The 12,520-nt window shown below is 38.2% G+C and overlaps 1 protein-coding gene across 1 annotated transcript in view; it reads left to right on the top strand.

Annotated features, from left to right (window-relative positions):
- LOC119860414 (uncharacterized oxidoreductase YtbE-like) overlaps positions 1–12,520 on the top strand; it is a 58,169-nt gene that overhangs the window by 6,312 nt on the left and 39,337 nt on the right. Inside the window, exon 3 of the mRNA XM_043490764.1 lies at positions 9,893–9,994. Within this exon, the coding sequence (XP_043346699.1) occupies positions 9,973–9,994 (22 nt within the window). The 5' untranslated portion in view covers positions 9,893–9,972. The remainder of the gene's footprint in view (positions 1–9,892; positions 9,995–12,520) is intronic.

Below are 12,520 nucleotides of genomic sequence, written 5' to 3'. Positions count from 1 at the left end.
ATGAAAAAAGTTCTGGTGATGGTAAGGCAATGTGTGTCCAAGCTTATTTAGGAAAGCAAATTGTTTTTGTTATGAGCATCTCTGATACAGTTGCTGAAACCAGCAATTCTTCTGTGAGTATATGGAATAAGGAGCAGGGTAAAATACTAAATGAAATTTTCTTGATTGTATTAGAATATAATAACAAGAATTCTTTTCTTCTAATAGTTTCTATAAAAGATACATGGATGATGCAAAAAGATGGAAGATACTTAAACAATGCCTTTGTTTTTACAATTTATATTTTTATATTATAGCGCAAATCTGACTATTTAATATGACTGAAAATTGAAAAGACACTAAAGCCCCAGAAACTTTAACCACTTGGAACTCCTGATTCCATGCAAAGCCCCATTGATTTCACTGTTCATAGATTTTATTTTAATTAGTGGATTATATATCCATGAGAAGCTGGAAATGTGTATTATTTATGGGCAGTGGTTAAAACAAATATTCCATTACTTGCGTTTTCTAAATGTGGTCCTTGCTCTTTCCATTTAAGATTAGTGTCTGGCATCCATGATAAACCAGTATGGAATAGCAGCAAATCTTATAGGTTTGGCAATACAAGAACACATTCCTTTGGATTTGGACACAGCCCCCCAAATAATTTATTTTTGAGTATGGTTTGTGTGTTACTGAATTCATAAACTATTTTGTTTTCCTCATGTCTGTTGAACCTCAGATTCTAGTTAGCTGTATGCTTTTTATTGGGTTGAGAATTCAAATGGAATCACAAACTTTAGTTCCACTAACAAGCATGCTACTGACTTTTAACTGTGTAAAACTAGGCCTGCATTTTGAATGAAGATGAGCTTTTTCTGGGTTTTGTTGTCTCTGGACACGACTATAACTAAGAAATAATGACCCACCAAGTGACTTAAGTATCACAATCTAAAAATACTCCATACACTGATTTTTATTAGGGTTACCTACAGTGCCATATTTTGATATTCCAGCCTCAGGACCATATTTACTACTGCATTATTCCAGTTTGATTGCCTTTAAAGGGTGCTTGAAACAAATTTCATAGCCAAAGCATCTTGTGTTTAACAGTAGTTAAATGGTGGTTAATGACTTTGATTTCTTCCTTGATGCAAAAAGTTATTTCTTTTATATACAACTAGGAATCATAGCAACTATTACTTAATTCTGCATTTAAGTGACATACATTAGTACATTAATTTGGATTTTCTAAGCAAGCGTTTTTGAAAATGAATTAGCTAGTGATTCCATTCGCACTATTGGCCGGGAAGCAGAATTCAGTCTTCAACACTGTTGCTTTATTCAGGAATATTAGAAATGATGTTGTCTCCTGCTTTTTTAACAGTCTGTGTTTTAACATTGCTATTTATACTATTACCTAATTTACAGCTAACTAGTAAATGGCCACTCACAATTTACAAAACATTTTGGTCATGGGAGCTCTTCTCAAAATGTGCCAGTCCAGTGGACCAAGAGTATTTTGTTGTATTATTTAATACTAATTTCCTAACATAAATTTTTTAAATTAATAATGATTGTGTTCATATAATCCTCAAAGGAGAAAAACATTTGGGTAAATCAAAGTGTGTGTGTTATGTATATTGTGACAAAGCTCCGTTCTTGTCTCCATGGGTCCTGCGTTTCCTGGTGGATTGCGCTAGCCTCAGAGGCTCACTATGACCCTCCACATAGCCCTTCTCTCTCTAGAGGCAAGGGTCACAGCCTACTGAGCCATTTTCATCATAAGCCAGCAAGGGAGGTGAGGAGACGATACCCTCCCTTGCACAGTCTCTGTTGTCTCCCAGTCTCGGTGATTAATTGGGGTGCAAGCAGGGGAGCCCAGGCCCATCCTCTAGTCCGGGCTCCAGCCCAGGGAACCTAATAGTATCAACTATGGTAGCAGACTTTTTAGAAACAGGATGCATACAATTCCCTGGGTCACTTCCCCACAGCAGGCCCCACTGCCTCAAGATCCACTTCACACTTACCTCAGGGCCTCCTTCCTTGTGCCTGATATGGTTTGTACAGCTCAGTCTCTCCAATAGTGTGACTTCCTGCTACAGCTCCTGACATGCACACCCACCTGACTAACTGGGAGGCTTTTAACTAGTTTCAGCCAACCCCGATTGGCTTCAGGCGTCCCAATCAACCTAGGTGTCCTCCCTGCCTTCTGGAAAGATCTTAATTGGTCCCAGGTTTCTTAATTGACCTGGAGTAGCTGCCATTTGCTTATCCTGGTAACAGGGATTTGTTTAGCCTGTGGCTAATGTATCTGTCTCCCATTACTTTACTATAGTCATCTGGCTTTGCCCTGTCACAGTATATACACTTGGTAGTATGTGTATATATATTATGACAAAATCATATATACATTATATAGAAAAAGCAGGAGACAACATCATATATATACACACACGCAAACACATGTACATACTAGAGCTGTCAATTAATCACACTTAACTCACGTGATTAACTCAAAAAAATTAATTGCGATTAAAAAAATTAACCGTGATGAATCGCACTGTTAAACAATAGAATACCAACTGAAATTTATTAAATATTTTTGGATGTTTTTCTATATTTTCAAGTATATTGATATCTATTACAACACAGAATACCAAGTGTACAGTGCTCAATTTATATAATATTTGATTACAAATATTTGCACTGTAAAAATGATAAAAGAAATAGTATTTTTTAATTTACCTTATACAGGTACTGTAGTGCAATCTCTTTATCATGAAAGTGTAACTTACAAATGTAGATTTTTTTGTTACAAAAATGCAATCAAAAACAAAATAATGTAAAACTTTAGAGCCTAAAGTCCACTCAGTCCTACTTCTTGTTCAGCCAATCGCTAAGACAAACAAGTTTGTTTACATTTACAGGAGATAATGCTGCCTGCTTCTTATTTACAACGTCACCTGAAAGTGAGAACAGGCGTTCACATGGCACTTTTGTAGCCAGCATTGCAAGGTGTTTACATGCCAGATATGCTAAACATTCGTATGCCCCTGCATGCTTTGGCCACTGTTCCAGAGGACATGCTTCCATGCTGATGATGCTTGTTAAAAAAATAAATTGTTAATTAAATTTGTGACTGAACTCCTTGTCTCCCGTTCTGTTTTACCTGCATTCTGCCATATATTTCATGTTTTAACAGTCTCAGATGATGACGCAGCGCCTCTTGGTTTAAGAATACTTTCACAGCGGATTTGCAAAACGCAAAGAAGATACCAATGTGAGATTTCAAAAGACAGCTACATCACTCCACCCAAGGTTTAAGAATCTGAAGTGCCTTCCAAAATCTGAGAGGGACAAGGTGTGGAGCATATTTTCAGAAATCTTAAAAGAGCAACACTCCAATGCATAAACTACAGAACCCGAACCACCAAAAAAGAAAATTAACCTTCTGCTGGTGGCATCTGACTCAGATGATGAAAATGAACATGCATTCGTCCGCTCCGCTTTGGATCGTTATTGAGCAGAACTCATCAGCTTGGACGCATGTCCTCTGGAATAGTGGTTGAAGCATGAAGGAACATATGAATCTTTAGTGCATCTGGCACATAAATGTCTTGCAGCTCTGGTTACAACAGTGCCATGCGAATACCTGTTCTCACTTTCAGATGACATTGTAAACAAGAAGTGGGCAGCATTATCTCCTGCAAATTGTAACCAAACTTGTTTGTCTAAGTGATTGGCTGAAGTAGGACTGAGTGGATTTGTAGGCTTTAAAGTTTTACATTGTTTTATTTTTAAGTGCAGTTAGTTTTTGTACCTAATTCTACATTTGTAAATTCAACTTTCATGATAAAGAGATTGCACTACAGTACTTGTGTTAGGTGAATTGAAAAATACTATTTCTTTTGTTTTTTACAGTGCAAATATTTGTAATCAAACAAATATAAAGTGAGCACTGTATATACTTTGTATTCTGTTGTAATTGAAATCAATATATTTGCAAATGTAGAAAACATCCAAAAATATTTAAATAAAGGGTATTCTGTTATTGTTTAACAATGCGATTAATTGACCTTTATGTTTTTAAACTCTCGATTAATCGAGATTAATTTTTTTAATCGCTTGACAGCCCTAATAGGTACACATAGTAAATGAAATTTCAGGACTTGATCTCTTTTCAAGTGCTCAGCATTCACAATGATTATGCCATAAACCATAATCAAATCTCCATTTCAATGACTAATAAAGAAATATAACCACTGAATAAACTGTAAAAAATGAAACTGGAGTGGCAGCACCACCACTCTTTGAAAGGGTATGGTATGCACTTCCCTCCCTCCAGCTCAGTTCTGTTCTCTGGTATAGCGAGTGTAATCCACACACCTTTGAGATATCAAGCATTGTCAAAGTTACCAGTCTGGAAGGGTTCTTGCACTTTTGGTGGTGATATTCATCCCAGAGCACAGGGTACCAGTTAATCTCTTGTGGCCAGATCCAGGGCCTATTGATTTTTGCCATTGCCTTCCTTAGGATCAGAATTGCCCCTTAAATAGAGCATAAGCTTTTGTATGAGTGCTCTGCTTTGGGATGAATTTTACCCTAGGAGAGAAAGGGCTTCAAGGGCCGGTTCCTGTACAAGGACAGAAGGAGAGTTCAGAAGACTACTTATTTGCTTCATCACCCTTTGTACACCATCATGTAAGTAGCCACAATCTGCCTTTTGAAGTATATTTCAAACATTTCAGTATGGTACAGTCTTTCATATATTTTTTTCTCAACATCTAAGTACTTTTTGATATTTTGCTTTTTAAAATAAGCTTGCTGTGATTGCATTTACTTAATAATAGAGGCTGAAATTCACTTAAGTGCAGAGGGTTTAATTGATGAATATTGCCTTGATCATCTCTGAATTGAAGTAAATTTCACCAAGAATTCGCAAACTGAGAAAATCTGTAAGTGGTATTGCTTTATCATGCCAACACTAAACTCATTTTAAGTTCACCTATGGCTTTCTGAAATATCTTTATTTAAATGAAATCATGATAAGATATAGGCATCACAGGTGTGGAAACATCACCCTTCTAGAACAAAAGATTCCTGAAAGACAGCTAATCCCATTTGTATCAGAAGAAGTCTTTGAGACACTAACACAAGGAAGGAAATGAGCTGCATTTCTGAGATCTACAAGGCCAGAGGTCTTACAGTTCTCAAAGCTATTAAAAGTCATTCTTCTCTGGGTGTTGCAATTTCTCGGGCTGAATACAAAGCATCTTTGTATGTGAAAATCTGCAGAGCAGCTATTTTCATGAACATTTACAGACTGTGGTGCATAGCTGGATATTTAGGCTTTTGCAAGAATACTGTTGCAGTTAGTAGTTATACTGAGCTTTCCCTGCATACTTTTTTTGGCATTGCTAAGCAGTCCTGATTATTCTGTATTGGAGAACATAGCAATTAAAGATGTGTAATTTCCTTCTTTCTGATGAGGTCAGCCTCTAACTGTACTAATAACTTGTCCCTGTTCAGTTGTGGCAATTGTATTGTATGTTTAAATTAAAGATTTTATTTACAGTTCTTAAATTCCTTTTCTAACTTTGGGAATAAATGCATAAAAAGAGCAAAGAACTAATAGCATTATCCCTGAATGAGGGATAGAGCCAAGTTGTTCAAATACTTACATATAGTCCTTACTCATATGCACAGTCTTATTTGAAAGCCTATTGGGACTACTCACCTCAGTAGGAATTTGAAGTATTGGCTCATGGTTTTGTATGCAGCTTTCACTACATACATCTGCCAATGCATCATAGAATCATAGAATATCAGGGTTGGAAGGGACCTCAGAAGGTCATCCTGCTCAAAGCAGGACCAATCCCGAACTAAATCATCCCAGTCAAGGCTTTGTCAAGCCTGATCTTAAAAACTTGGAAGTAAGGAGATTCCAGCACCTTCCTAGGTAACGCATTCCAGTGTTTCACCATCCTCCTAGTGAAAAAGTTTTTCCTAATATCCAAACTAAACCTTCCCCACTGCAACTTGAGACCATTACTCCTTGTTCTGTCATCTGCTACCACTGAGAACAGTCTAGCTCCATCCTCTTTGGAACCCCTTTCAGGTAGTTGAAAGCAGCTATCAAATCCCCCCTCATTCTTCTCTTCCACAGACTAAACAATCCCAGTTCCCTCAGCCTCTCCTCATAAATCATGTGTTCCAATCCCCTAATCATTTTTGTTGCCCTCCGCTGGACCTTTTCCAATTTTTCCACATCCTTTTTGTAGTGTGGGGCCCAAAACTGGACACAGTACTCCAGATGAGGCCTCACCAATGTTGAATAGAGGGGAACGATCACATCCCTCAATCTGCTGGCAGTGCCCCTACTTATACATCCCGAAATGCCATTGGCCTTGTTGGCAACAAGGGCACACTGTTGACTTATAGCCAGCTTCTCGTGCTCAAGCTGGGCTTTGCACAGGCACCTGTAACCCATGTGCCTAATAGGGAGAACTGTCTCTAAGAGATCCATTGTGGGGAGGTAGTAGTGAATTGCATCTGGGTCATTGTTGCTAGGCAGATTTAGCACTCCACATCCAGAAGCTTCTGGATTTGGGTGTGGTAGTTTTGGGTCTGCTCCAATAGGTTCACTGTTGCTAGGGTCAGACTCTGTGAGAGCAAACAGTCAGGGCAGCTACTTTGCAGAAGGCCATGTGTCCTGTGTGAGCTGGAAGAAGCTGAGCCTAGGAGCAGGAAGCAGGCTGTTGTCCCTAACCCTGAAGCATTTTGCAGCAGGGTTTTCTTTAAATCTATATACTTAACTGAGCGGTTGGTTAATCCGTCGGCTGACTGGCTAGCAGTGATTTCAGCAGAGGAAGAGTATGCCTGGATTCCGTGAAGATTCCTACAAGCAAGTGGAGGGAAGATGTTTTAGACTCAGCAGACTGTACAGATCTGGTGGCCAAAGACTCTAACTGAGACTTAGATGAACTAACCCTAAGCTTTTGGGAACTCTCCATTTCTTCTCACTGTGTTTCTGTGGGGACTGAACTGTTCAGATTTTAATTTATTTTTTTTATTTATGTTTATGTATAGCTGTGAAGATAATGTGTGTGGATTATAAAATAGCTATGTTATGATGTGAAAATTAGGTTATTAATTTGTTTATCATAAGACTTTATAAAGTTATTTAATTGAATTCATTTCTTTAGTTCCTTTTGGGTCTTGAATGTGGGGAGACTGACCCTGTGCAATCCTTGCTGAAAATCCTTAAGAGACTGAACTCTGGGTCTCCAGCTACTTTTTTGTGGGAGTTGGGGGTTTCAGGCGTCGGCGAAGGGTGAGAAAGCGAACTCTAGCCCACCCAAAGGTTACTAGCTAGGATTAGGAAAGTAATACATGCACACAAATCAGACGCTCGGTGGTGCATGCACAGTTAGACGTGATCTGCTAATGAAGAAGCAGCTAACGAAGAAATAAAGTTCTTTATTTATACTGTGTGGTACTTCTTTGAGAAAACTTCCCTAGTTGAATGTATCCTATTGCCAAACTTATTACAATACAATATTTTGCATCACAATTAGAGCTACTGAAAAATCCATAATTATACACACTCTAAGCACCTGCTTAAAGGGGGTAGGGGGAAGGTTCCAGTCATTCTGATTAAGAAAGTAAAATCTTCTGAATGTGAAAAAGCTTCTTCTGACGAAATGGTGCCCAAAACAGCCATAAGAGTAAATAATGCAGATTAAATGAAGCAACAATTTACAGTTTGCCAATGTTTAGTACTCTGCCAAATAAAAACATGCCCTCATGACCTTAGCAACTATGTCACATTTTGCATCTTAGTCCTAATTTGCAAAACCCTATGTTATTCTAGTCATATACCTACCAGGAGCAGACACATATTTTGATAATTTTGCTAGGTTGTGAACAAATGAAGACCAGGATGAAAACATCAAACTTATTTTTATTTGTCCCCTTAAATCAAGCTTTGAATTATCTTGCCTAGAAATGAAAGACTAATGTACCAACTCAGTGTGCCATCTATCCTCAGTACTTTGGCTGAAGTTTTAAGAGATTAAAAAAAAAAATAGGCCAGAGGAGTCCTGTTTCCACAAACAGTTACTGTAAGTGATAGTTGTGGTGTATTCTGAAAAATACTTTCACTGTGAAGAATTACAATTTCTATTCCTTCACCTAGGCTAGATAGCAACTGGCAGTAAGAGACATCTATTTTAAACACAAAGAATATCTGTGGTTGTGAATGCCACACACTTAAGCCAATCACTTGTTTCCTTTTCCTGTTTGTGTCTTAGACTAGAATAGTGATACTCAGTGGTTCAGGAGCCAAATTAGAGATCAACATTACCCAAAAGAGCCACAGTACTGTGAATTCATTGTTTAATTTACTATAATATTCATATTTAAACTGTTTGACAGGGGAATATTTAATTTATATATATATAATTACTATAGCAAATAAGTTAACTTAATGCAAGTTGATAAATTAATTGGTTAACATAGAAAAGCATCCGGATTGGTTAATAATTTAATAATTAAATCACACTGTGTTTTAATATTATGTGCTGCAAAGAGCCGCAGGAGACACATTAATGAGCCATGTGCAGCTCACAAGCTGCTGTCTGGGTATCAGTGAACTAAAAGTACAAGGCAGTGGCTATCATTTTCAAATTTGGGTGCCTGAAATTAGGTTCCTGAATCCATATTTGAGAATCTAAATAAAAACGCCTTGATTTTCAAAGGTACTGAGCAACTCCAAATTCCATTTTCAAAAGCGCTAAAGATGCAAGTGCTCATTTATTTCAGAGGGAACTAAGTTTGCTCATCACCTTTGAAATTGAGGGCATTTCTAGTTAGGTTTTTAAATACAGATTCACCAGCCAGACTTTAGGCAACCAGACTTGAAAATGTTGGCCAGTATGTATAAATTATTCCTTTTTTTAAACTATATTGGAAATGTGTCATTTTTGGTGAAAGAGCTGTGCTATAGGTTCTATGTATCCGATCTAGTGCAAAAAATCTATCTGAGATGCCCATTCTTAGTTTAATTTTTTCAGTGCCCATGGCTATGGTACCAATTTGGGTAATTTCTTCTGCAATAAATGTTAGTTGTTTTGGAAAAATGTGTTGTCATTTCATAAAAAGGTTAACAAAACATCTGTCTATCTATCTATAATTTCGTTGCAGAAAAAATTGTAACCCGCTGTTAAGGTAAAAGAGCATTAGAAACATGTAAGCACTGCCAATTCTAGTACACAATGGCATGAAGGAATGATTGTACTGTAATTTCCCGTAGAAATGTATAAACAGTAGTATTCTTTTCAGTGGGCAACAAAGGCCCATTCCTGTGAAAGTTCTGTGCACCACCAGTGATGTTGAGCGTCCTCACCTCCCACAGATTTGAGGTGCTGGGCACTTCTGAGATATTCAGGCAACCATCTGATCTACTGTTCTAGCCTCTTGTTATTTTCTACTGGAGTTGGTGTGGGTTTAGCATTATTATTATTAATCATATTTATTACAGTACTGCCCTTTGATTTCAGTGGGGCTACTCGTGTTCAAAGTTTAGCACCATGCATATGTATATGTAAGAGCCCTGATCCATGACTGGGGCTCCTAGATGCTACTGCAATATAAATAATATTAATTAATTAAATGTTTGCAGGGTTGGGGCCTAAAGTATTAAAGGGTTTTGTTTATGAAATCAAGAAAGGAAATATATTTACTGGTCACTTGGTAATAGTCATAAACTTTTTGATAGAGATAGATTAGGAGTGGTTTGGTACTGCTAAGGGGTGAAAAATGCCATTCAATTACTGTACTCTGCTGCATTACTGGAGGGTTTTATTTTTATATAAATAAACACAAATTGATTGTGTTTCCCTTTTAGATCTTTATTTGGTACACTGGCCTGATGCACAAGTTCCTGGTAAAAGTAATCGTGAGGTCCGAGCTGAAACCTGGAGAGCCATGGAGGACCTATATGAGAAAGGTGGGAGGACTGTAAAAAAAATCACTGTTTGCAGGAGGGACTGTAACCGATTTAAACATTCAGGGATCCAATAACATTGTGATCGGGTGGGATTTTTCAAAGGAGCCTGAGAGAGTTAGGTGCCCAAATCCCATTGTCTTTCTATGCCACTTGGGTATGCAAATCACTTGTGCACCCTTAAAAATCCCAGCCTTACTCAATATTATCCAAAAAGAGTTAGCTTCTGCTGGTAAATAACATATTGCCATGTTGTGGTCCTGAAGAAGTAAATGCTGTTATGTATGATTTTTTTGAAATTGTCTATATTCTGTAGATTACAGTACATTTTATGCTGGGCTGCAAATGGTATAAATTCAAAGCCATGCCATCTAATTTAACTTCCCTTTGTTTGTTTTTTTAACTGTAAGGTGCCATTTCGCCTTTACATAGAGCAGTAGTTAGTGGATCTTTGTTGTCTGTGGTTTAGAAAAGGTCAACTCAAGCAAGCTGATTAAATGAGGAACAGAAATTGAGCTGCGGGTTTTTTGTTAATTAACCTTGAAAGCATCCCCTTGAAGGAGTTACAAAGCTAAGGAGAAAATTCTTCTCTCAGATCCTTATGACTCTCAACTGTATTATTCTGCATGCACCAATCCCCCATTGACATTTAATGGGAGTTTTTCCAGATTCAGGAAGATTTGCATCAAGATTTGTCATGAATTTAAGAGGAGGATTTTGCCCCTAATGTATGCAGTATTATTATGAGGTTCTCCAGTAATGATATTTTCAAGCAATAGTAGTAGACCTCATTTACAATTCCATGGAAAGTTCCTAAGTATCAAAGCTGGATAACAGGGCTGAAAAAGACCTCCAACTCCTAACCCAGTGTTTCTCAACCAATGGGTCACGACCCCCAGATGGGCTGCGAAAGGCAATCCGGGATTTTGAAGCATTGAAAAATGTATTACAATGTAAAACAAAGAAATTCTCGCTCACCCATTCCTCATACAATCATGTCTTTCAGTGTCAAGTATTTTCTGTCAGCCTCTTGAAATACAGACACATAATTTTGCAGGCTTATCATTATTACCACTGATACATTCTTTTACTTTTATAGCAAATGTAAGGAGATTGTGAAAAAGGGGTTGCCAGCCTGCAAAGGTTGATAATACTGTCCTAACATATTCTTAAAGAACTCTACGTGGGTGGAATGTTGTTGGAATGCAGATTTGTGCTGAAGACATATGCTAAATTTAAATGTAATCACACATTTGACACTTTTGATTATTTATGTTTGTATCTAGTTCATTAGACCCCAGTCCTGCATTTGGATCCATGCAGGCAGACCCCTGACTGAGCCTGTGCAGAGGTGCTTTGACTTCATAGAATCATAAAACTATAGTCCATAGGATTAGAAGGGACGGAAAGGTTCAACTAGTCTAACCCTCTCCCAAGATACAGGATTTGTTGTGTCTAAACCATCCAAGACAGATGGCCATCCAGCCTCTTTCCAAAAAACCTCCAGTGAATGAGATTCTATGACTTCCCTACTCAGTTTGTTCCATTGTCCTACTGTTCTTACAGTTAGGACTTTTTTCCTGAGATTTAATCTAAAGCTGCTATACTGTAGTTTGAACCCATTGCCTCTTGTCCTGCCCTCTGTGGCAAAAGAGAACAACTTTTCTCCATCTTTTTTATGGCAGCCTTTCAAGCATCTGAAGACTGCTATCATATTCCCCCTTAATCTCCTCTTTTCCAAACTAAAGCATACCCAGTTCCTTCAGCCTTTGCTCATATGGCTTGCATTCCATCCCTTTGATCATCTTTGTCGCTTGCCTCTGGATCCTTTCCAGTTTCTCTACATCCTTTCTATACGGCAGTGACCAAAATTGGAGACAGTACTCCAGCTGAGGCGTAACCAGTACCGAGTAGAGCGGTACTATCTCCTCCTATAGACTTGCATGCTATATCTCTGTTAATGCAACCCAAAAATGCATTTGCTTTTTTTGCAACAGTATCGTGCTGCTAACTCATGTTGCTACCTCATAATTCCCAGATCCTTCTCAGCTGTACTGCTGCTAAGCCACTTTCCCCCATTCTTTATTTGTGCATTTGATTTTTCTTCACTAAGTGTAGCACATTACTTTTGTCTTTGTTGAATTTAATTTCATTGTTTAGCCCAGTTCTCTAATTTGTCAAGATCCCTCTGAATTTTAGCTCTGTCCTCCCAAGTATTGGCAACCCCCTGCTAGCTTTGTGTCTTCAGTTCTTCCCATTCCTCCTGGAGATTTGCTAAGCACCAGTCTCCCAGAGTCCCTGGCCGTAGCTAGCCTTCTCTCCCATCATGAGAGTCCCATATCTGCGTGCGTGCGCACACTCTCTCTCTCTCTCAGCCTGTTCCTGAGCTGGGCCCTCCTTTTTTGTTTTGTTTTTTTGTTTCACTCCTCCATGGAAGCATAGCTCCTGCTCCAGGTTTCTCAATTTAGACTAATTGGGCTTTCAGTAACTGATTAATCTTTTCCTGCCTTGCGTGGAGGCTTGAGTGCC

Source organism: Dermochelys coriacea, chromosome 8 (genome assembly GCF_009764565.3).
Source record: "Dermochelys coriacea isolate rDerCor1 chromosome 8, rDerCor1.pri.v4, whole genome shotgun sequence".
NCBI classification, from domain to species: Eukaryota; Metazoa; Chordata; order Testudines; family Dermochelyidae; genus Dermochelys; species Dermochelys coriacea.
Note: the sequence above shows the minus strand (reverse complement) of the source record. Positions and strands in the feature narration are given on the sequence as shown.